Source organism: Leopardus geoffroyi, chromosome E2 (genome assembly GCF_018350155.1).
Source record: "Leopardus geoffroyi isolate Oge1 chromosome E2, O.geoffroyi_Oge1_pat1.0, whole genome shotgun sequence".
NCBI lineage: Eukaryota > Metazoa > Chordata > Mammalia > Carnivora > Felidae > Leopardus > Leopardus geoffroyi.
In genome coordinates, this window is record NC_059335.1 from 57,483,675 (window position 1) to 57,507,906 (window position 24,232).

The following is a 24,232-nucleotide window of genomic DNA, read 5'->3' on the forward strand; positions in this document are numbered from 1 at the left end:
CCCATTCAGCTGCTTCCAGTCCCATGGCTTTAACTGCTTTCTCTGTGGTCCACTCCACTTTTTTTCATCCCAGTAGGTCCTGGTGTTCCACAATATCCTCCACCCAGAGTTTCCTTCATGAAGGCTCTGGGTATTCTTAAACTGGACCCACAAATTCTAGCCTGGGCATCTCCGAACAGAGGCCACTGTGACGGGATCCAAGAGGTCGAGCTTTAAGGGAAAGGCACTTGGCCAACACATCACTCCCTGTTCACGGAGGCTGCCCCGCCTGGAGAAACCACGCCTGATCGACACTCTTGGGAGAGCATCAGATTCTATGCCAACAAGACATTCTTCCTCCCTGGATCCAATACTGTCTCAAAATCTCAGAATGCCAGTTAGAAAGAACCTCAGAAATAATTAAGCTGAGTTCCCATGTATCTTTTATATTAATAATAAAATTTACTGAGGACCTACTATGTCAGGGACCGGAGAGTATTGTTAGGCACTCTACAAGTGCAAACAGCAGCCCGGATCTGTACAATAGGACTGGGAGGTTGGTTCCCAAGATCTCCTCTTTGCTCCCCCAGACCCACTTTCCACCCTCCTGCCTTCTCCTTTGGATTCTCAGCCCAGAAGTCTGCATCGGTGGCTTCTGTTCTGTTTCTCTCCACTTTCTGTTCACGCCTTTGTAAACAGGCTGTGTATCAAACTCTCCCCAAATTACTCAGGTTGAATGTGCCAGCCGTTTCCTGGTGGGACCCTGACTCAAAGGGAGGTAGTGCTGTCCCCATTTCGTGGATGAGCAAACTGAGGTGGAGAGAGCTGAAGTTGCCCAAGGCCATGCATTTGGAAGGAACAATCCTGGGATTTCAAATCTGTACTGACTCGCGCCGCAGTTTTGCTCTATTATTCCTAGGCCTTTGTTGACATTGGTGGAGGCAGGCAGGCATGACGCTGGTGGTCTCTTCTATTTCGGTGGGGAGAAAAGAGGCGGGGGAAACAAGAAGGGCCCCCAGAGCTGCCCCTCAGGTTGAGTGGGGCTGAGGTAGACACCCTTCGGGGAGCAGGCGGGGCAGGTGGCATGTATTTGCTCAAAAAGGGCAGCACCATTTAACGGAAGAACGTAGGTGTCGCACTCTAGAGTTCTTACATTTAAGAAGCCTACTCTATAGACGAGGAAACTGAGGCACAGAGGAGAGGCACAGCCTTCCCCGAAGCTACCTCCCTACTAAGTGGTGGGTCGTGTTATGGATTCCAGTCCCACGTGAAGCCAAAGCCCTTGCACTTTCAATAGGGCCACTTGGAGGCGGGGGGGGGGGGGGGGGGGGGGTGGGGGTGGGGGGCATCTACCCTGCACATTCAGTCATGTGCCCTGGGAGCCAGCAGCTTCCGCGGGATGATGATGGCATCGCCACCAAGCCCTCCCTCCATGTCACTATGAAGGGCTCTCACGGTGGGCGTTTTACAGATCAGTCAACTAAGGCTCTGGACATCTAAGACGCCCGCCCGAGGTCCCAGGGTTAGCGAGCGCAGGAGCCCATTCTGCAGATGAGAAGAAAGGTCTCGAAGATCATCTACGACCACACAGAACCCAAAGGGGGGCCCTGGGGTCCTCGAGCCCTCCTCCCCATCCCGGGACGCGCTCCCAGCGCCCTCCCTGGAGGTGAGATCTTAGGCTTCTTCAATTACGGACTGGGAACCGCCACACCCCACATGCCCTGCCGTCTCCGGACCCGGTGACGCAGGGTAAGGCGAGGTCCGGGAATCCGCACTCGCAACCGGCGTTTGCTCGCCCCCCTCCACCCCGTCCCCGGCTGCAGGTGGTTCTCCTGATCTGGCAAGACTGGGAAACGGCCCACGCCCTCCGGCGCCGCCGTTAAGCCCACAGCGGGCTCCCGGGGCGGGGCGGGGCCAGGTGCGCCCGGGGCGGCCCGCGGCGTAGCTCCGCCCCGGGGGCGGGGCCTCACCTGCGGCGGGCAGGTGGGCGGCTACCAGGTAACCCGGGCCTGGCCCGGGAGGCTTGGGCGCGCGCAGCCGGCCGCGGCCACGCCAGGGACCCAGGGACGCGGGCAGGGGCGGCCGGCGGCGGCCGGGAGGCTGGGCGAGGGGCACCCCGCTTGTTCACCATGGTCGAGAGACGCTTCTCTCGGTTCCTGCAGAAGCTCGCCTTCCGGGGCGCGGGCCACCTGTACGAGCCGCTGGAGAGGAGCGAGTTGGAAATCTTGGTGAGTCTGGGCGACCCGGCGCGGGCCGTCCGCCCCGCCGCACCCCACCCTCCCCCGCGCCCCCGCCACTCGCCCTCCCCACCCCGGGCTCTAGAAAGAAGCCGTCTTCAGAGCAACGCCAGGTCGCGTTGCTACCCCGAGCCGGGCACGCGCCATTTCACCCCCCTCCCCCGCAAAACAGCCCATTTTGTGGATTTGAAAGCGAGGCAGAGGGAGCTTCAGCGGGTCCCTTAAGAGGCACCCGGCCGGCAAACGACCTAGCTGGGCACTCCAGCTAGGTTTCTCCGACTGCAGAGATTTTAAATTCCTGGGTCTCTGCACACAGGCTGCTATATGGATCGATGGGTTGATTTTTAAGTTACTTGAATTGAAAACAAAAAAATCAAAGCGATGTAAAGAAAACAAAAACATTTGGCGAAAATGTTTTAGCAGTAAGAGTGATAATAATAATAATAATAATAATAATAATGGTGAAAATGCTTCCCGCCTCTCCAGCGCGCTTTTGAAGTGTACTCAGATGTGTTATGTTGACTTTGCAGCCTCTAGGGGACCCTGTAGGATAAATCTACAGGATTATCAGGCCGGGAGCATGGGTGGGGGGAGACTGGGGGCGGGGGGGGGGGGGTAAGGGAGGGGTTACTAGCAGCTGAAATGACAAAAGTATCCAAAAAAGCCCGTGCACTTGGTGAAGCCAGCGTGGGTGGGTGACCCAGGAACTTTCTCCGGAGCTTTGCAAGAGTGTAAGCTTTGCGTCCTGCATGATAGGAGAGCCGAGAGGGCTGGATTCTTGCAAAAGCATCCTGGGGTCGTTGCACTTTGTTTGTTTGTTTGTTTCTTCCTTTCCAGCATAATCAGTCATTTAAGAATAAAATTCCCGAAACAGTGCCCTGGGCGAGCTCAGGAGAATACAACATTGCAGTGGCCTTCTGACTGGGGAAGGGGAGCCTCACAGTTAAATTCACTTCTTCATGGAAGAGATCGGATGAAAAAGCTGGACTTAAGCTATTGATTTTTCCTCCCAAAGAATGACAGACCACAAGTCCAAACGTTTTGGTTGTATGTTGCTTAAACGTTTGCGCATTTACAAAGTAGCGCGTTGTAAAGGAACGTCCGCGAGCGTTCTGGCACCAGCGTGGGAGACCGCAGAGCCGGGTAACTAGCAGTCCTCACATAATCTCTGTCTTTCTGAAGCGACGTGTGGCTTCAGCGTGGATTGGATGGATGTAGGGTTTGGTTATTTTGCTGAGGTCCGTTTCTCTACCCACGTGCCACGCAGTGAGTCCTGTGAATGGAGGTGGGTTTGCCGACGCTGTGATTCCTTTTTCTATTTTTTCTTTCTTTCCATGCTTTGGTTTTTTGCATCAAGCTGGGTGTTTTGCAAACACTCCTGATGTGTAGTTGGTTGTGATTAGGTTTTATAGGCTGTCCAGGTGTGGCTGGTGGCCACGTGGCCAGGTGTGAGGATGATGTAACAAACAGGTGCTGGGGGGAACTTGATCTCTGCATCAAAGCGGACTTCCTTCCTCCAGATCTTTTCCGAAGGCGCCCCCCCCCCCACCAAGGGCGCGACAGGTCTTTAACCTGCCTGTAGGTATGTTGGGGGGCTCACCCACCCGGTCGTGGACCGGGATGTTCTCAGCAGGACCCTGAATGGCGTGTGATGGGTGACCTGGAGGTGGGGAGTGGCCGGGAGGCTGGCGACCCAGGCAGCCGGGGGCAAAGGCTGGCTGAGAAACGGAGGGTCCGGTCTCTCAAGGCGCCCTGTGCAAACCCAGATTACACTAAATGTAAATGGGGGTGTGATGAGCGTGGAGGCTGGCAGGCGAGGCGGCCTGTTGACTGCCAGCTCAGCTCATAGTCTGAAGCCTTCTTTGCTCTCACACTTACTCCCCCCCTCCCCGATTTTGAAACCTTTTTTTTTTTTTTTTTTTTGGCCAAGAAAAATTGAAAAAGAGGCAGAGTGTGCTCACAGCGACCATTTCCACGCGATTGTAACTGTCTTTTATGAGCACTTGTAGGCAGCGTTCTGGACAGCCGCCGAGCCTCCCAGCCACTTTGCCCAGTCACCTCACCGATGATACTAATTATCACTGAGCATTTGCTGTGCCTTCTTTCGGGTCTCTCTGCACTGAGGTCAGCTTTATTACTATAATCATAAGATAGATGATCGGTTAAGTGTCTGACTGTCGGTTTCAGCTCAGGTCATGATCTCACGGTTTTGCGGCTTCAAGCCCTGCATCGGGCTCTGTGCTGGCAGTGTGGAGCCTGCTTGGAATTCTCTCTCTCCCTCTGCCCCTCTTGCACCCTTCTCGTTCTCTCTGAAAATAAATAAACTTAAAAATAAATGAGATGAGGACGTCGAAACTCACAGCGGGGGCCAGGTGCTAAGGGTTAGGGGTGGAGGAGAAGACGCACACACTCCCAGCTCTCCTGGCGCCCCCTCCTGGTGGGCAGAGATGGGTACCGGGCTGCTTAACGGTGGGTAGGTAACACCCGGGAGGGAGAGGGATGCTTACTTTCCTACGAGTGGCCAAGATCAGAGTGGTGTGCCGGGAGAGGGACAGAGCTCACAGGGGCTCTGGGCAGAGGGGGGCGAGGTGCAGGGGTTGGTGTGAGAAGGGTGAGGTCGCAGAGGTGAACCACAAAGAGCCTCTGGGCCCTCGTGAAGAGTTTGGGCTGTATCGCTAGACAGGGAACCATGGAAGGGTTTTGAGTCAGGGCATGACGGTCGTTCATTCATTCACAGATGAGCCAAATATTAGGAGCGCAGCAGAGAAAACACGCGGTCAGGCTCGCGTTGTGACGGTATCACCCTTGGGTTGCGGGAAGACAGCGCGCAGGAGGGAGTTCTGAGGCGTGCGCGCACCCACACGCATACACGTTAGTGTTTCCCAAAATAGAACGAGAGGACTTGTTGAAGAAGTGTCTTACAGCCCTCCGGTGTCATCTTAAGTCGTTTGTGCCACAAGGTGGCTTAAGTAAGTATAAGCATAGGGGCGCCTGTGTGGCTCTGTCAGTTAGGCATCCGACTTCGGCTCGGGTCGTGATCTCTCAGCTCACCAGTTCGAGCCCACGTCAGGCTCTGTGCTGACAGCTCGGAGCCCGCAGCCTGCTCCGGATTCTGCGTCCCTCTTTCTGCCCCTCCCCCGCTCATGCTTGCGCGTGCGCTCTCTCTCTCTCTTAAGAATAAGTAAACATTGGGGCACCTGGGTGGCGCAGTCGGTTAAGCGTCCGACTTCAGCCAGGTCACGATCTCGCGGTCCGGGAGTTCGAGCCCCGCGTCGGGCTCTGGGCTGATGGCTCAGAGCCTGGAGCCTGTTTCCGATTCTGTGTCTCCCTCTCTCTCTGCCCCTCCCCTGTTCATGCTCTGTCTCTCTCTGTCCCAAAAATAAATAAACGTTGAAAAAAAAAAATTAAAAAAAAAATAAATAAATAAATAAAAAAAAAAAGAATAAGTAAACATTAAAAAAAAGTATAAAACTTGCAGTCAACGTAGCCGTGTGCATATGATGTAACTCAACAAATCAAACGGAGTTTGTAATGAAATCATAAAGTACAAATGAAGCGACTGAGGTCTGATGTGACTGGCGATGTTTTATTTAAACCCAACCACTGACGTTGAATGATTGTATCAGTTGTCTATTGCTGTTTAACAAATTACTCCAAAATGCAGTAGCTTAAAACGCCAAGCGATTATCTCGTGGTTCCTGTGGGTCAGAAATCTGGGTGTGGCTCAGCCGGGTGCCCCTGGCTCTGGTCTCTCGTGAGATTGCTGTGCAGTTGTTGGCTGGGGATGTGGTCTCATCTGAAGGCTCATGTTGTGGCGGGGGAAGGATTCCCTCCCAAACTCATTCTTGAGGCTGTTTATAGGCCTTGGACTTTTACTCTATGGGCCTGTCCACAGAGCTGCCTCATGGCTCACCAGGTAGCTTGCCCATGAGTGAATGATCCAAGAGAGATTGAAAAAGCAGCCACAAAAGCCTGGAAGCCACAGGCTTTTTATAACCCAACCTTGGAAGTGACATCTTTTTTTTATTTATTTATTTATTTATTTTTTTTTTTTTAATGTTTTTTTTTTAATTTATTTTTGAGATGGGGAGAGACAGAGCATGAACGGGGGAGGGGCAGAGAGAGAGGGAGACACAGAATCGGAAACAGGCTCCAGGCTCTGAGCCATCAGCCCAGAGCCCGACGCGGGGCTCGAACTCACGGACCGCGAGATCGTGACCTGGCTGAAGTCGGACGCTTAACCGACTGCGCCACCCAGGCGCCCCTTTTTTTATTTTTTTTAACATTTGTTTATTTTTGAGAGAGAAAGAGACAGAGCATGAGCAGGGTTAGGGGCAGAGGGAGACACAGAATCCAAAGCAGGCTCCAGGCTCTGAGCTGTCAGCACAGAGCCCGACGCGGGGCTGGAACTCATGAACCGTGAGATCATGACCTGAGCTGAAGTCAGACGCTTAAAAGACTGAGCCACCTAGGCACCCTGGAAGTGACATCTTATCACTTCTGCCGTGTTCTGTTCGTTAGAAGTGAGTCTGGGGGCCCCTGGCTGGCTCAGTCAGTAGAATATACGATTCTTGGGGTTGTGAGTTCGAGCCCCACATTGGTGGAGATTACTTAAATAAGTAAAATTAAAAATATATAAAGAATGAGTCTAGGTGTAGCCCATGCTTGAGGTGGGACAGGAGGAGGGGGTTGGATTCCATAAGGGCGTGAATCTCAAGAGGCAGGAGGTAGAGGCTGTCCACCACAACGGTGGAAAGGAGTAGCTTCTTACACTAAATCAGTCACATAAAAACCAGAGCCACGCCTGGGACGTAGTCTGCTCAGTAGTTCTCTCTTTTTCTTACTGGTTTCATTAGTCTTGAATTCTAGTCTTGATTTAGGCTCCTTTTCAATTTTGGGTTTGATAATGCCCAGGCTGAGAATGTCCGATTACACGTATGTGTGCAAAATGGCATTTAAATCTGTCGAGAGTCTGTTGCTAGTTTGGGATAGCCAGCCTCTTCCTTAAGCACAAGGGACAGCAAGCAGCCTATGAATGTCTGTTTTCAAGGCTGTCCCGTGGTAACCGTACAATTGGCCCATGCACTTGAAGGTAAGGTGAGTCTCGGCCAGTGGGGGGCGAGAATATCCGTCGCTCTGTGTTGGCTATCATACTTGGTGCTTCTCAACCCTGGCAGGTAGCTATGCCCCCCAGACTGGATTCAGGTCAGGCTCTGCTTACAATATGATGACACCACTCCGTGGTTCGGTACTTCTGAGTTGACTTGTCAATACCGTCTGCTGGGTCACGATTCTGTTCTCCTGCCAGTTTTCCTCTCTGAGCCACTGAGAAACTTTCATCCCTGCGGGGTGTCATGTGACTGTTGTCACCGATGCACACGTGGGCCCTAGTGTGGCATAACAGTGCTTTGTCATCGATTGGCCCCCATTGGTCTCTTTCAAGTAGGGCAATCATTGGAACACGTCGTCAAAGTTCGAAAGTTCTTAGAAAACCGTGGGCTCTTGGGAATATGTCTGCAGATACCATCCTAGAAACTCTGCCCCAAATCCCAATGTCATGAGACTTGTTATTAGGGGTAGCAGATCCCAAATCTCCAGAGCTCCCCAGGGGAAGGGACTAGAAGGCTCGCCGGTGACTGTCTTCTCTCTGGGTGTATCGGTCCAAATGTCCTCTTCTTGATAGGATACCAGTCATATTGGATTAAGGCCCATCCGAACGATTTCACTTTAATTTAATCACTTCTTTGAAGGGCCTCCCTCCAAATACAGTCGCCTTCTGAGGTACTAGGGGCTAGAACTCCAACATATGAATTTTGGAGGGACGCAGTTCAGCTCATGACACTATGTTCCTTGTAGAATCTTGAAGGGTATTGGTGGGGAGGGGCTGTGGGCCACAGTGGGAAAATATGTAATCTTCTGTTGAGGTTATAGACACTCTTGAAGTTGTACTATTAACCTCACCCACCTGCCCTACGTCACCGGGTGGGGAATGGGAGGACTGGGTTCTTCCAGCTCCGCCATTTTCCCCTTGACCTTCCATTGGTAGGGAGGGAAAAGAGCCCACCTAATCACTTGTTTGGCCCGCCTTGAAACTCAAGTGCTTGATGGGAAAGGAGGGCTCAGGATAGACTTGAAGCATCTGGAACAAAGGCAGATGCTCCACAGAATCATCCTTTATCTTTCAAACCCTTAAAACCAAACCACTGTGTTAATTCGATCTGGTCATTTCACCCCCTGGCCCCAGGATCCTTCTGTCTGTCTGTCCGTCAATACTGAGCTTGGGGGTCCTTGTGGGCAGGGGGAAAGAATATCGGCCCAGGAGACCACTCTCCACCAGGAGATCTTGGTTAGGGCTTGAACTGGGACCGGAAGCCCAGAGGTCCCGCCCGGGGTCCGTTACTTACGGCAACATGAGTTTAAGCATATTTACTTAATCTCCCCACTTTCAAATGTCCTTGCCTGAAAGTGGGGACGTTTGTTGTAAGAATTGGTAAAAGTGTGGGATTCCCTTTCTGCCTTCAAGGTTCCTTGTCAGTGCGTTTCACTGGCTTTCTGTGAAGACGATGAGATTAGGGAATGTATGCAAATACTCAGCACACTTCTTTGCTCGCGAGTATGCCCGCCTTCAGGGAATGTAGTCATTAAAAAAGGATCAGAAAGTAAACGAGAAGGTTTAAAACTCTTTGTACATGCCTGGTCCAAAAAGCGATAATTTTTATTAAAACCCTTTGTACAATGCTCAGTTCAAAAGGTGACAGTAATTTTGGGGGCGCCTGGGTGGCTCGGTTGGTTGAGCATCCAACTCTGGATTTTGGCTCAGGTCATGATCTTGCAGTTCATGAGTTCAAGCCCCTTGTCCAGCTCCTCACTGACAGGGCAGAGCCTGCCTGGGAGTCTCTCTCTCTCTCTCTCCCTCTCTCTCTGCCCCTCCCTGCTCACACTGTCTCTTTCTCTCTCAAAATAAATAAATAGACTTTAAAAATTTACAAAAGTGATAGTAATTTTTTAAAAATATTTATTTTTGAGGGAGAGACAGAGCATGAGGAGGGGAGGGGCAGAGAGAGAGAGGGAGACACAGAATCCGAAGCGGGCTCCAGGCTCCGAGCTGTCAACACAGAGCCCGATGCTGGGCTCGAACTCACGAACCGCGAGATCATGACCTGAGCCACAGTTGGACACTTAACTGACTGAGCCACCCAGGCGCCCCAAAGCGATAGTTCTTTTTCTGAAGAGTCTCTCACTGTCTTGCCGTCTGACTTGGGTCAAGTGCACGGCCCTGCGCCCGGAGAAGTGCTCCGTGGTAGGGGCAGGAAGGACCGGGTACACAGTGAGCGGGGCCCAGCACAAAAGGACAATGTGGGGGAAACGACCAAGAATTTCAAGATGACGACGGCAGGGCATTGCCTGAAACACACGCCCTCCTGGGCGCGCCTGTGGGGCTGGCCCCGGTGGGGGTCATTGGCATGAAGTCATGAGTGGGACGTGCTAGCAAGTTCTTGCTGTTTGGTGTCCCTCCCTTCAGCCCCCGCATAGACCATCCTTCTGGCTGTCCCCGCTTTAGTCGATTCTTCCTGTAGGGCAGCTGCTGTCCAGATGCGGTCTGGTCCCAGCGGTCTGAGTCTTTACAAGCCCGTGCATGGTTCCGATGCTCACTTGAGCTCCTTGGACAGCTGTCCTCCTGTTTAAAAAGACTGACCCTACCGAGTGGAGTTTATGGTCTGGTGGGGTCGACAGAGAGCTATGAAATACTTCTAGGAGTGAGTATATAATTACAAATTAAGAAAAGCCCCATGAAGGAAAGCACATGTAAGGCAGGAGGGGGACACAGCCTGTGTGTGTGTGTAGGTGGTGGGGGGGGGGGTGGCGAATGGTAGGGACTACTGCAACCTGGCTGCAACCCTGGAGACTTCCCGGAGGAGGGGGCAGCCCTATGGCGAGCTGAGACTTGCACCCAAGCTACTACGGATTGCCCCAAGCCCAGCTGGCCTCCCTCCTCTGGTCTGGGAGGTTCCTGTTGCCCAGGTGGATTCTGCAGTTAGTTTCGTTCTCCAGGGTCAGGAGTCCTCTCACTGTCCCCCTCTGTCCTTCTCTCTGCCCCTCCCTCCCCCAAATTCCAGCACCGAAATGCGAGCACGAGGAAATGCCTTCCTGGAGCATTGAATTAGGCTAATATTAGTTACTGTTTTTCACTTACCTTTTGTGAACCAAGAGCCTTTCACATTTTTCTTTCCTCCCCCTTTCTCCTTCCTAAAGGATTTCTTTCCCCCCATAAACCACAATAAAAAGGTGCACATTTATGAACTTCCTCCTTCTCTGGGCGCTATTTCGCTCCTCCTCAGCGGGGGGTGGAGGGAGGTACTGTTAGAATCTAATCAGCTGGCAGCAGTCAGAGGCGTGGCCCCTTGCTGTGCAGCCCTGAGAGGCTGCGGTCAAGAGCGCTGAAGCTCGCAGCCCAGGCCCCCCCCCCCCCGGGGCGGGGGGGCAAAATGACCCGGAGCCAACTCAGTGTTCTGTACAATGGGGTGTTGTGACGGGGTGAAGGCAATGATTCAGTATGTATAAAGCATTTAGGGCAGCCCCTGATCTCAGTAATTATTGTTTACATGCAACTACAGAAGTGTCTCTTTAAAAACACAGACATAAAATCACACTGTGCACGCCGTCTGCAACACCCGCCCCCCAGCCTCTCCATGCAGTAGATACAGATCAAGAACGTTCTTCTTCAATGGCTGCGTAGATATGTCTATTTCACCCGCCCCCGACTGATGGGCATTTGGGTGGTTCCCCCCCCCTTTTTTTTAATTTTTAGAAGAATGTCCCAGTGAACGTCTACGGGTGCACCGTGGTGTGTTGAATCCTTACAAAAATCCCTGCAGAAATCTGAGGTTTAGGAAGCGAGGCACCTTCCCCGGGGTCACGCGGCCGTCCCAGGAATTCGGATCCGCGTCAGGTGTAGGGGATGCTTGAGTTCTCCTGACCTCCTCCAGCCCACGTTTCTCTTCCATAAAGTTACTGCTCTCCTCGCCGTGATTAGTAAGTGTTTCATGGAGGGTCGTGTCGAGGCTGCTTCTCATACCTTTCCACTCTGGTGTTAGCATCTGTGGGAGGTCCCTGCCCCGATCGATGACGCCTCCAAGAGGAGCTGATCTGCTAGTTCTGTCCCTCGCTCATTGATCCCTTGGTGTTCAGGCCGGAGGGAGCGCTGCCCCCCTCGGCGTGCCCATTCATTCATTCATTCATTCATATTATCACGAATTCCTATTTTATAAGGTGTGCCAACATTTGTTACCATCGTTTTTAGTTTGATGTCCCTGGTCTGGCCAGTAGGAGCATCTGCAGGGTGACTGCCGTGTCCTCTGGCTGTTTTTTCCATCGCTTTTGGAGCCCGTCCTCGTTTTCTGGCGTCACAAGAAATTCCAGGCTCATTAGGCACTTTCCCAGCGCCAGCCCTGGAAGCAGGCATTTCTTCACTCTTTTTAGTGGAAGAATGGAATTTACAAATCAGGATCTGAGGGCAGGTGGCTCATGCCACTGGGGTGTTATGGCTGCCGAGCCCTCTCGGAGGGGTGTGTGTGTGTGTGTGTGTGTGTATGTACACTGTGAGATCAACATTTACTTGTATAGCTCTGTCTGTGTGTACTATATATATATATATATATATATACAGAGAGAGAGAGAGAGATGTAGATATATTCCTATATACCCTAACCACATGGATATATATATCTCCGTACCCTAACCCTATATATATATATCCGTATATACCCTAATCTCTCTCTATATATCCCTGTATACTCTGACCACATAAATATATATATATGTATATATATATACATATGTATATATATATATATCTCCATACCCTAACCCCAATCCCTATATACCCTAACCCTTTATACCCTAACCCTATATACCCTAATCTCTCTCTCTATCCCTATATACCCTAATCCTTTATACCCTAACCCTATATATATATATCCCTATATACCCTAATCTCTCACTATTTATCCCTGTATACACTGACCACATAGATATATATATTCCCATTCCCTAAACCTATATATATATAATATATATATATATACACACATATATATACATATATATATATCCCTATATACCCTAACCCTTTATACCTAACCCTATATACCCTAATCTCTCTCTATATCCCTATATACACTGACCACATAGATATATATATTTCCATACCCTAACCCTATATATATCCCTATATACCCTAACTCTTTATACCCTAATCCTATATATATATCCCATATATACCTTAGCCATATATATATATCCCTATATATATCCCTATATACCCTAATCTCTCTCTATCTATCCACATATTCCCTGACCACATAGATATATATATCTCCATACCCTAACCCTATATATATATATATATATATATATATATATATATATATATATCTGTATATACCCTAACCCTTTATACCCTAATCCTATATATATATCCCTATATACCCTAATCCTAATCCTTTATACCCTAACCCTTTATATATATATATATATATATATATATATACACACCCTATATATATATATATATATATATATATATACCCACATATATATATACCCTAACAACATATATACATATATCTCCATACCCTAACCCTATATATATATATCCCTATATAACCTAATCTCTCTCTATATATCCCTATATACCCTAACCTATACACCCTAACCCTATATAATATACCCTATATACCCTAATCTCTCTCTCTATATACCTATATACCTTGATCACACACACACACACACACACACACACATATATATATACATATATCTCCATACCCTAACCCCAATCCCTATATACCCTAACCCTTTATACCCTAACCCTATATACCCTAATCTCTCTCTATATATCCCTCTATACCCTGACCATAAACAAATAAATAAGTAAATAAGTCCATAGATCCCATCCAATCCCGTGAATACCCCAGGGTTGGTGCCTCTCTATGTTCCTAACTCCTGACACCAGTGAGAGTGGTCGTGTCGACTTACTGCGCAATCGCCCTGCCTGCACCCAGTCTCCTCACCTTCCCGCCGCCCCTGCCTCCCCCCGCCGGTTGTGTCGGCCACCACCCGGCTTGGGGTCTCCTCATTTGGTCCCTGACTGCACTGGCCATCCTGGCAAAAGCGGCATCTCATTTTGTCCCGTCGGTCGTGCTTTGTTGTCTGGGGTGACACCACCGTCTCACACGCACCGCAAACCCTGCCTAGGTGTCCTTTCAGGGCCTGGAACACACATTTGAAACCCATGGCGACCGAAGGCTGGAACTGGAGAAGCCCCGCGTCAGCAGTCCCATCCAGTGCGTGGGGATCATTCCCGTCTCACCGAGGAGACAAGCTCAGAGAAGTCAAGGGCCTGGCTGAGGGTTGCACAGCAGGTTGCGGGGGAAGTGGGGCCCCCCGATCAGTGAATCTCGGTGAGTCGAGTTGGGGGCCAGGCAGCGGTCCCTCCGCCCAGTTGGCTGATTTAGGGTTGTTTCCCCCTAACATCCAAGAGTACTGGGCAGGCCCCGTGGGGTTACCAGCCTCCCTTTGCTCTGTGCACCCCAGGGGGTTGCCCTCCCCACCCTCCAGCGCGTCTGCTAGGTCTTGGGTTCCCCAGCTTCCTTTCCTTTCGCCACGAAGCCCCCTTCCCTCCTGCACGGGCTCTGCCCCTCTCAGGCTTGGTCTGCAGGCTTTTCCCCCTTTGAATCAGCAACCTATGCAGGTGACTCATGATTCAGGAGGCGACAAGAGGGAGGCTCTCTGGGAGGCCCTTGCTGCTTCCCTCCTCCAGCCGCCCCGCCCCAAAGACGACCAGCCTGTTTCTATTCCCTTCCTGTCCTACCCAGGCTAGCTGCTTACTCCCAGTCTCGTGCACCTTTTTGCCTTCTCTTCTTAGTGGCACCACCCCTTGGGCAAACTGCCTGGCAGGGGCCCCTATAACTCAAGGCAGGTGTACCTCCGAGCCCGCATTTCCCTTCTGGGTGTGTTCCCCGGAGAGACGAGGGCTCACGCCCGCTCAAAGACCTACACACGATGGCATGGCTCGCGGAAGGCGTTGTGCGTGAAGGCCAGACCAGACGCACCCGACATGCCCAGCCACGTGCAAATGGTTAAGTGAATTGCGGCCCGTCTGGGCCACCGAATACTTGAAATAGGACCGGTCGTCTAAAGACGATGAGTGACAGTTTTGTTTTTGGTTTTAATCCACGTCGTACGTGTGGGGAGACACACGGGCGAGTCTTACCGCGGTAACATTGGGTGAGAGGGGCCAGACACAGGAGGACAGCTGTATGGTTTGTGTTCGTTTACGTGGGGCTCCAAAATACAACAAATCCACGCTGGGGGAGATCGAAACGTTGCTCATCTTTTAAGGAGCTACGAACCGAGAGCGGGCACGGGGCAGCCTTCTGGCTGCTAAAGAGATTCTCTGCGGCGTTGGCACGGGGTCCCCGGGGGGACCCTGTCTGCAAGAATGCACAGGTGCACACTCCCTAACTGTGCACCTGACTGCGTACAGGACATACTTCAATATATGTTTAATGTTGTCCATACAGGTAAATAAAAAGCTTTCACAGTCTGATTTTTTAAAAAATATTTTAAATGTTTTTATTTGTTTTTGAGAGAGAGAGAGAGACAAAGCGTGAGCGGGGGAGGGGCAGAGAGAGAGGGAGACACAGAATCCGAAGCAGGCTCCGGGCTCCGAGCTGTCAGCACAGAGCCCGACGCGGGGCTCGAACCTGCAAACCATGAGATCATGACCTGAGGCTGAAGTTGGGCGCTCAGCCAACTGAGCCATGCAGCCTCCCCTTGACTGGTCCTTTGTTAATGGACATGGGGGTTGTTTCCAAGAGTTCGCTTTTGTAAACACTAGTGCAGTGGGTGACTTGGAAGAGATGCTATCCTGCAGTAAATAGGTCTGCAAAAGAAACTGCTAGAATTGGTTAGCTTTAGGCTTGATGTTGCCACGTGGCCTTCTGCGAGGGCTTGCCTGCCTTCCCGAGGATGAAAACTCGCTCCCCCGGCCCCGCGAGCCGCAGACTTCTTGAACCTGACCTCGCAGACAGGTGAAGACCGGCTGTGGCCATTTTCAAACGCGCTCTGGTTTTCAGTGAGTTTGATTATCCTTTTACATGTCAGTTACTTATCGCCTTCTTTCCGTGAACTCTTAGTTTCTCTCTTCCGTCCGTTTTTGCAAACCATGGGCCGATGGTCTCTTTCCTTCTTCGTGAGTACGCGCTCCTCGTTCGCTCCGGGGGGCCATTCATTGTCAGTGTCACGAGCTGCAGGTGTCTCCCCGGTGCGGTGCTTGTCTTTAGACTTCGCGTGCCGCGCTTTCTGCAAAAGACAACCCCGTTGTTACGCGGTGAATTTATCAAGCTTTTTCGTTCGTGGCATCTGGCTTTGTCTTGTGCTCAGAAAGTCCTTTTCCTGCTGAGATTAAAAAAGAACAAATGTAGGCCATGATTTCTTCTGGTGCTTTCGCAGTTTCTCTTTGTCCTAATTGTCCTCCTTGTTCTTTTAAACAAAGCGGCTGGTGTCATTCGTCAGTTGAGGGCGAGGACTGTGTCTGCTTTCCCGGTGGTACCAGGCCTGGTTTCCTGCACAGCGCGAGAAGTTGGGGACTGGATGAGGGACCGACAAGGGCTCGTTTGACGAGCGGAGGCAGCACGGGACGCAGGCCGGCTGCACTGGCCGTGGCACAGGGCATTTGCTCTGCCATCACCAAGGGGAGGTCTGCAGCATTGCCTGCAGACAATGTATTTTTACAGGACTCCGGTGGTTCTCCAACTGTGGAGTGCCTCACTGTCCCCTGGGGGGACTGCTAAAGCATGGATTGCAGGGTTCCTGCCCAGAGCTTCTGATCCGTGAGATGTGGGATGGGCCCTGAGAACCTGCCTTTCTAGTGCGTCCCAGGTGACGCTGGGCTGAGGACGCCTCGGTGAGAACCACCAGGCTGAGGCATAACCAGGTAGTTCGCAGACGCCTTAGGAGAGACTGTCGCGGAAGTCTTGGAAGGAAGGAAGCTTTCGCATTGAGTTGGGGTCCTTTGCCCCTCATCTCCAATGTCCCCTCGGTAATGACCCTGCCTGCCTGATTGTTCTTGGGTTACCGTGACCCTTACGTTGTTCCTCTCCAAGTGCCTTGATCCCGATAACTGCATCCACCCACACTATGAGACTCATTTTTCTCTTTTTTAATTTATTTAGAGAGAGACAGACAGCATGGGTGGGGAAAGGGCACAGAGAGAATCCCAAGCAGGCTCCACCCTGTCAGCGCAGAGCCCGGTGTGAGGCTCGAACCCGTGAACAGTGAGATCACGCCCGGAGCCGAAATCGAGTCGGACGCTTGACCGACTGAGCCCCCCGGGTGCCCCTACAATGAGAGTCTAGAGGAGTCAGGGCTGTGTGGTTCCCTGGGCCCCTGACTTCCTCTGCGGCCCCGGCCCTCCTTCTGGAACCCTTCCGAGTCACGCTGTGTCCCTTCGAGTCCCCCAAACGCACCACGTGCTCTGCTGGGCACCTTGCCAACTGTCCTTCTTGAGCCCAGCCGGTCCCTCTCCGCTCCCTGGGAACTCGCTCCTGCCATCTGCCTCGAGGATGCTTTTACTCACGACTCCCGAGCCCCACCCCTCCTCAGAATCGCACCCCTGCCCGTCTCCTCTCTAGAGTGAGGTGTCCCCATCGTGATACTGCCACCTGGGCCACGGGTGTCTCTCGGCCTGTTCCTTCACGCTGTTCCCAGATTTGCAGACACCGCGTTGCATTCGCATTGCAGATAGAGAGTAATTTTTTCGCGGGCGTGTGTCTTCATGCAGCAGTCGGCGAGCTCTCGATGTATATGTTCCCTTCCGCTTTCTGGGTCCCAGGCACTGCCCTTGGGGCCCCGTGTCTGGTTTCCTGTTACCACACACCCCCCCCCCCGGGGGAAACTTACAAGCCTCTGCTCTTAGAACCGTCACTTTCCAGAGGGGGAAACCAAGGCATGGGGGAGGTTTTGCATCAACATGTTGGAGAAATAAAGGTCTAAGGAATGTTTAAAGAAACAGGGAAGCAATCACTCGGGTCTAACTCCCTGAGGGTTTGCGACAAACCGAGTCCCCCGGGCTGGACGGGAAGGCAGAGAAAGCCTGGCTTCTGGCTCAGGGAGGCTGGCCCGCCCTCCAGGTGCCACGCACGCACTATCTCCACAGTGAGCTCACGTTGTCAGCCGACTCAGCTGTCAGCGAGTGTCCTATTTGCCCCTGGTGGCTGCTTTGGAAGCCCCCGCTAGGTTAAATATCCGCTCCGAGCCATCTCTGCTTAGTGAAAACACTCCAAGTCCGAACCTTCCAGACCCTTTCCTTAGGGGTTTGGGAGGCCCCATGCCTGGCAGGCGGCTCTGTGTACTGTGGGCAAACAATACTTTGGAGGTCACAAAGGGAGGTCACCTATTGCATGATCCTGTTTAGGTGAAATATGCGTGACAGGTAAATCTGTAGAGACAGAGAGCAGAGTGGTGGCAGCCCGGGGAGTGGAGGGGACTCACTGACAGTGGCCACAGGTCTCGGGGGAATGAAAAGGTCTTGGAGCTAGAAGGAGCTGGTGGCCGCATAACACGGGAGATGCACTAAATGCCACAGAATTGTTAGAGGGTTAGTTTGAGGGGCGCCTGGGGGGCTCCGTCGGTTAAGCGTCCGACTTCAGCTCAGGTCACGATCTCGCGGTTTGTGAGTTCGAACCCCGTGTCGGGCTCTGGTGCTGACAGCTCGGAGCCTGGAGGCTGCTTCGGATCCTGTGTCTCCCCCTCTCTCTGACCCTCCCCTGCTCCCTCTCTCTCTCCCTCTCTCCCTCTCTCTTAAAATTAAATAAACATGAAAAAAAAATAGTTTTATGTAATGTGAGTTTCATCTTAATTTTAAAAAGAGAATAAAGGAGAAGGGAGAGGTGGCCCCCCACATCAGGCTCGACAGGAAGCGGGGACCAGGGGTGCCCCAGAGGGCACCTGACCTCCATCAGGATGTGCCACTGTCGAGACGAGGGGCTCACGCTGGGATCCTCACCCGATGGATGTGTGCGAGCGTGTGTTCCGGAGGGAGCGGGCGGGCCACATGCGAGCGTCCCGGGGCAGAAGCCACCCACACGCGAGCGGGGCACGGGGCCCACGGGCTCAGCCCCCGGATCCAAGGGCTCCGCTTTCTGAAACGGACAACCTTGCAGTGAGACAGGCTGAGCCCTCGCCGGTGGTGTTTCCGGTCCCTCGGGACATGGGAGGAGCTTGGGAAGGGCGGCGGAAGTGGGTTGAGAGTGGGAGGCGAGAAGGTGGGGGCGGTGAGTGTTAACCACCCCTTCCCAAGCTTGACCGTGGCGGATGAGAGAAGAGAGTGCGGGCGTCTCCGATGGGGAGCCCAGGAGGGAGGCGGGTCTGGGCTGTACTGAGCCCTTGACACGCCGCCCCTTGCCCCACTCGACGAAAGCCCCGCGAGGCCCGTATCATCCCCCCATTTTGCAGACGCAGACGTTGTGATCAGGGAAGCGGCCACTTGCCCGCGGCGACACGCTGGCAGGCGGGCCCGGGCCGGGTCCTGGGCGACACCGTGATGAGGGCAAACGGAGGCTTGTGGCCGAGAGCAGGCGTCCAGTCGTCCGTCCGGTGGCGTCGAGGGCACGTGCGTCTCGATTGGTGTCCTCATCCGGTCCGGGGGGACGTCAGGACAGAGTGATGCTTCTGTGTCTCACGCAGGGGTCACTCCCTCTGTGCTGCTGAGGTTTTGTGCCCCATCACTCCTTGCGTGTCCTGTGTGTGTGGGACCCCACCCAGCCGGTGCCAGTCGCTCCCCTGTCCCCCCAGTGATGACAACCAAACACGTCTCCAGAGCTGCCCCTGGGTGACAACGCCTGCTTTAAAATACATCATGGTGGGGGCGCCTGGGGGGCTCAGTCGGTTGAGCGTCCAAGTTCGCTCAGGTCACGATCTCGAGGTCTGTGAGTTCGAGCCCCGCGGCGGGCTCTGGGCTGACGGCTCGGAGCCTGGAGCCTGTTTCGGATTCTGTGTCTCCCTCTCTCTCTGACCCTCCCCCATTCATGCTCTGTCTCTCTCTCGAAAAGAAATAAACATTAACAAAATTTTGTTTTAATAAAAAAATAAAAGTACAGTGTGGTGTTTTATCCCGAGAGCCACTGGAACCCGATGTTTCAAGCCTGATGCGTGCGTGCGGGGCGGGTCTCCGGAAAGCTCCCGACAAGCAGCGGCGCCCGTGGCATGTGATCACTGCTGTGCTTTTTGGTCACGGCACAAGCGAGAACAATCCCCGGAAGTGGACGTGGTTGGCAGAGCGTTTCTTTCTTTCTTTCTTTTTAAAAATGTTTATTTATTTTGGCGGGGGGCGGGGGGCGGGGGGCGGGGCAGAGAGAGAGAGGGAGACACAGAATCCGAAGCAGGCTCCAGGCTCTGAGCGTCAGCACAGAGCCCGACGCGGGGCTCGAACCCATGAACCGTGAGATCATGTCCTGAGCCGAAGTCAGATGCTTCACGGACTGAGCCCCCCGGGCGCCCCTTGGCAGAACATTTCTTTCTTTTTTTTTTTTTTTTCAATATATGAAATTGATTGTCAAATTGGTTTCCATACAACACCCAGTGCTCGTCCCAAAAGGTGCCCTCCTCAATACCCATCACCCACCCTCCCCTCCCTCCCACCCCCCATCAACCCTCAGTTTGTTCTCAGTTTTTAAGAGTCTCTTATGCTTTGGCTCTCTCCCACTCTAACCTCTTTTTTTTTTTTTTTTTTCTTTTTTCCTCCCCCTCCCCCATGGGTTTCTGTTAAGTTTCTCAGGAGCCACATAAGAGTGAAAACATACGGTATCTGTCTTTCTCTGTATGGCTTATTTCACTTAGCATCACACTCTCCAGTTCCATCCACGTTGCTACAAAAGGCCATATTTCATTTTTTCTCATTGCCACGTAGTATTCCATTGTGTATATAAACCACAATTTCTTTATCCATTCATCAGTTGATGGACATTTAGGCTCTTTCCATAATTTGGCTATTGTTGAGAGTGCTGCTCTAAACATTGGGGTACAAGTGCCCCTGTGCATCAGCACTCCTGTATCTCTTGGGTAAATTCCTAGCAGTGCTACTGCTGGGTCATAGGGTAGGTCTATTTTTAATTTTTTGAGGAGCTTCCACACTGTTTTCCAGAGTGGCTGCACCAGTTTGCATTCCCACCAACAGTGCAAGAGGGTTCCCGTTTCTCCACATCCTCTCCAGCATCTATAGTCTCCTGATTTGTTCATTTTGGCCACTCTGACTGGCGTGAGGTGATATCTGAGTGTGGTTTTGATTTGTATTTCCCTGATGAGGAGCGACGTTGAACATCTTTTCATGTGCCTGTTGGCCATCCGGATGTCTTCTTTAGAGAAGTGTCTTTTCATGTTTTCTGCCCATTTCTTCACTGGGTTATTTGTTTTTCGGGTGTGGAGTTTGGTGAGCTCTTCATAGATTTTGGATACTAGCCCTTTGTCCAATATGTCATTTGCAAATATCTTCTCCCATTCCGTGGGTTGCCTTTTAGTTTTGTTGGTGTTTCCTTTGCTGTGCAGAAGCTTTTTATCTTCATAAGGTCCCAGTAGTTCATTTTTGCTTTTAATTCCCTTGCCTTTGGGGATGTGTCGAGTAAGAGATTGCCACGGCTGAGGTCAGAGAGGTCTTTTCCTGCTTTCTCCTCTAGAGTTTTGATGGTTTCCTGTCTCACATTCAGGTCCTTTATCCATTTTGAGTTTATTTTTGTGAATGGTGTGAGAAAGTGGTCTAGTTTCAATCTTCTGCATGTTGCTGTCCAGTTCTCCCAGCACCATTTGTTAAAGAGGCTGTCTTTTTTCCATTGGATATTCTTTCCTGCTTTGTCAAAGATGAGTTGGCCATACGTTTGTGGGTCTAGTTCTGGGGTTTCTATTCTATTCCATTGGTCTATGTGTCTGTTTTTGTGCCAATACCATGCTGTCTTGATGATGACAGCTTTGTAGTAGAGGCTAAAGTCTGGGATTGTGATGCCTCCTGCTTTGGTCTTCTTCTTCAAAATTCCTTTGGCTATTCGGGGCCTTTTGTGGTGCCATATGAATTTTAGGATTGCTTGTTCTAGTTTCGAGAAGAATGCTGGTGCAATTTTGATTGGGATTGCATTGAATGTGTAGATAGCTTTGGGTAGTGTTGACATTTTGACAATATTTATTCTTCCAATCCATGAGCAGGGAATGTCTTTCCATTTCTTTATATCTTCTTCAAGTACCTTCATAAGCTTTCTATAGTTTTCAGCATACAGATCCTTTACATCTTTGGTTAGATTTATTCCTAGGTATTTTATGCTTCTTGGTGCAATTGTGAATGGGATCAGTTTCTTTATTTGTCTTTCTGTTGCTTCATTGTTAGTGTATAAGAATGCAACTGATTTCTGTACATTGATTTTGTATCCTGCAACTTTGCTGAATTCATGTATCGGTTCTAGCAGACTTTTGGTGGAGTCTGTCGGATTTTCCATGTATAATATCATGTCATCTGCAAAAAGCGAAAGCTTGACTTCATCTTTGCCAATTTTGATGCTTTTGATTTCCTTTTGTTGTCTGATTGCTGATATTAGAACTTCCAACACTATGTGAAACAACAGCGGTGAGAGTGGGCATCCCTGTCGTGTTCCTGATCTCAGGGAAAAAGCTCTCAGTTTTTCCCCGTTGAGGATGATGTTAGCTGTGGGCTTTTCATAAATGGCTTTAATGATCTTTAAGTATGTTCCTTCTATCCCGACTTTCTCAAGGGTTTTTATTAAGAAACGGTGCTGGATTTTGTCAAAGGCCTTTTCTGCATCGATTGACAGGATCATATGGTTCTTCTCTTTTTTCTTGTTAATGTGATGTATCACGTTGATTGATTTGCGAATGTTGAACCAGACCTGCCTCCCAGGAATGAATCCCACTTGATCATAGTGAATAATTCTTTTTATATGCCGGTGAATTCGATTTGCTAGTATCTTATTGAGAATTTTTGCATCCATATTCATCAGGGATATTGGCCGGTAGTTCTCTTTTCTTACTGGGTCTCTGTCTGGTTTAGGAATCAAAGTAATACTGGCTTCATAGAATGAGTCTGGAAGTTTTTCTTCCCTTTCTATTTCTTGGAATAGCTTGAGAAGGATAGGTATTATCTCTGCTTTAAACATCTGGTAGAACTCCCCTGGGAAGCCATCTGGTCCTGGACTCTTATTTGTTGGGAGATTTTTGATAACCGATTCAATTTCTTCGCTGGTTATGGGTCTGTTCAAGCTTTCTATTTCCTCCTGATTGAGTTTTGGAAGAGTGTGGGTGTTCAGGAATTTGTCCATTTCTTCCAGGTTGTCCGATTTGTTGGCATATAATTTTTCATAGTATTCCCTGATAATCGTTTGTGTCTCTGAGGGATTGGTTGTAATCATTCCATTTTCATTCATGTTTTTATCTATTTGGGTCATCTCCCTTTTCTTTTTGAGAAGGCCTGGCTAGAGGTTTGTCAATTTTGTTTATTTTTTCAAAAAACCAACTCTTGGTTTCGTTGATCTGCTCTACAGTTTTTTTTAGATTCTATATTGTTTATTTCTGCTCTGATCTTTCTTATTTCTCTTCTTCTGCTGGGTTTAGGCTTGGCAGAACATTTCTAGGCAGCGAGGCACTTGGGGGTCACGTCGGGGATGGGGGCTGGCAAGAGGGAAAAGCAGAATCCTCTCTCTTTCAGCTGAAGCAAGAGGTTGGCTGATGCCTCCTTCCTCCTTCCCGGCGCCCAACAACCTGCTTCCTGGAAAAGAAAAAGATGATTATCATGTCCCGGGGGACAGCATACTAGGAATCGCTTTGCAGAAATACCTAGCCTTTTCCTGATTGAGCTCTCCTGTGCTGTCTTCCCGTGCCCTCCAGATACTTCCTCTGACTTCTATCCAGGCCTGCCTGATACCCAGAGCTCGGCTGGGCCACCCCGCTTTGCTTGGGTAATTGCAAACGACACGCAGGAACAGGCCGTGATATCACCTCTCAGCATCAGGGGCTTTCGCTACAACGTAGCACATATGTGACCGCGAATCCCAGAAGTTCCAGCTTCGGGATTCGGAACGTGTACGTTGTCACCCTTCTCTCTCTGCTTTGCGAGTTCCGATTCCGTAAGATAAGTTTGCTTAAAAACAGATGCATCCGTAACAACCGACTGCTGGAAATAACCCAAAGGTCCATCAAGGGTAGAACGGGTAGGGGCGCCCGCGGGGCGCAGTCCGTTGAGCGTCTGACTTCGGCTCAGGTCACGATCTCGCGGTTTGTGAGTTCGAGCCCCGCGTCGGGCTCTGTGCTGACGGCTCGGAGCCTGGAGCCCGCTTCGGATTCTGTGCCTCCCTCTCTCTCTGCCCCTCCCCCACTCACACTGTGTGTCTCAAAAATTTTTAAAAATTTTTTTTAATTTTTTAAAAAATTAAAATTAAAAATGTTTTTCTTTGAACTACAAAAAAAAAAAAAAAAAAGATATTGCGCAGTTTCTCCGTGCATGTTATGCTTCGAAAATAACGCATCAGTACAAAATTGCCGCTTGCTTCACAGCAATCCTGCTTTTTTTCGCAGATTGGTGGACAATGTGAGCTGAAGGCCATCGAGAAAGAGAAAACAGTGGTGGCTCTGTCACCCAAGGAGGCGAGCAAATGCCACCGAGAGGACTTGGCCAGAGCGTTTTATGTAAGAATTGAATTTGCGTTTGATGCTGGGATGGGGAGGCTCTCAGCTTCAGAAGAAAGCCCCCCACAGCCCCGATTTAGAATTCTGTGTTGTTCTGCGTTTTTCTCACCACTGCTAGAAAATGCGACTCCTGTTGAGCCGTTCTGACATCCCACGGGACCATTGTCAGGGACCATTGTCATCGTCCATTGTCATTGTCATCTCGTCAGTGGAGCTGGCCCTCGTGGGGCCCTTACCCGAGGGCAGGCATCCCCCCCAAACCTCTCTGTTCTTCT

The 24,232-nt window shown here is 50.9% G+C and overlaps 1 protein-coding gene across 3 annotated transcripts in view; it reads left to right on the forward strand.

Moving 5' to 3' along the window:
* The first annotated feature begins 1,969 nt into the window (after positions 1 to 1,969).
* Positions 1,970 to 24,232, forward strand: part of ATP2C2 (ATPase secretory pathway Ca2+ transporting 2) — a 63,102-nt gene continuing 40,839 nt past the window's right edge. For 2 of the 3 annotated variants that reach the window (XM_045439862.1, XM_045439864.1), the window contains exons 1-2: positions 1,970 to 2,207; positions 23,847 to 23,957. In XM_045439862.1, coding sequence (XP_045295818.1) covers positions 2,109 to 2,207; positions 23,847 to 23,957 — 210 coding nt within the window. In that variant the 5' untranslated portion in view covers positions 1,970 to 2,108. The remainder of the gene's footprint in view (positions 2,208 to 23,846; positions 23,958 to 24,232) is intronic. The other variant, XM_045439863.1, reaches the window with a different exon arrangement.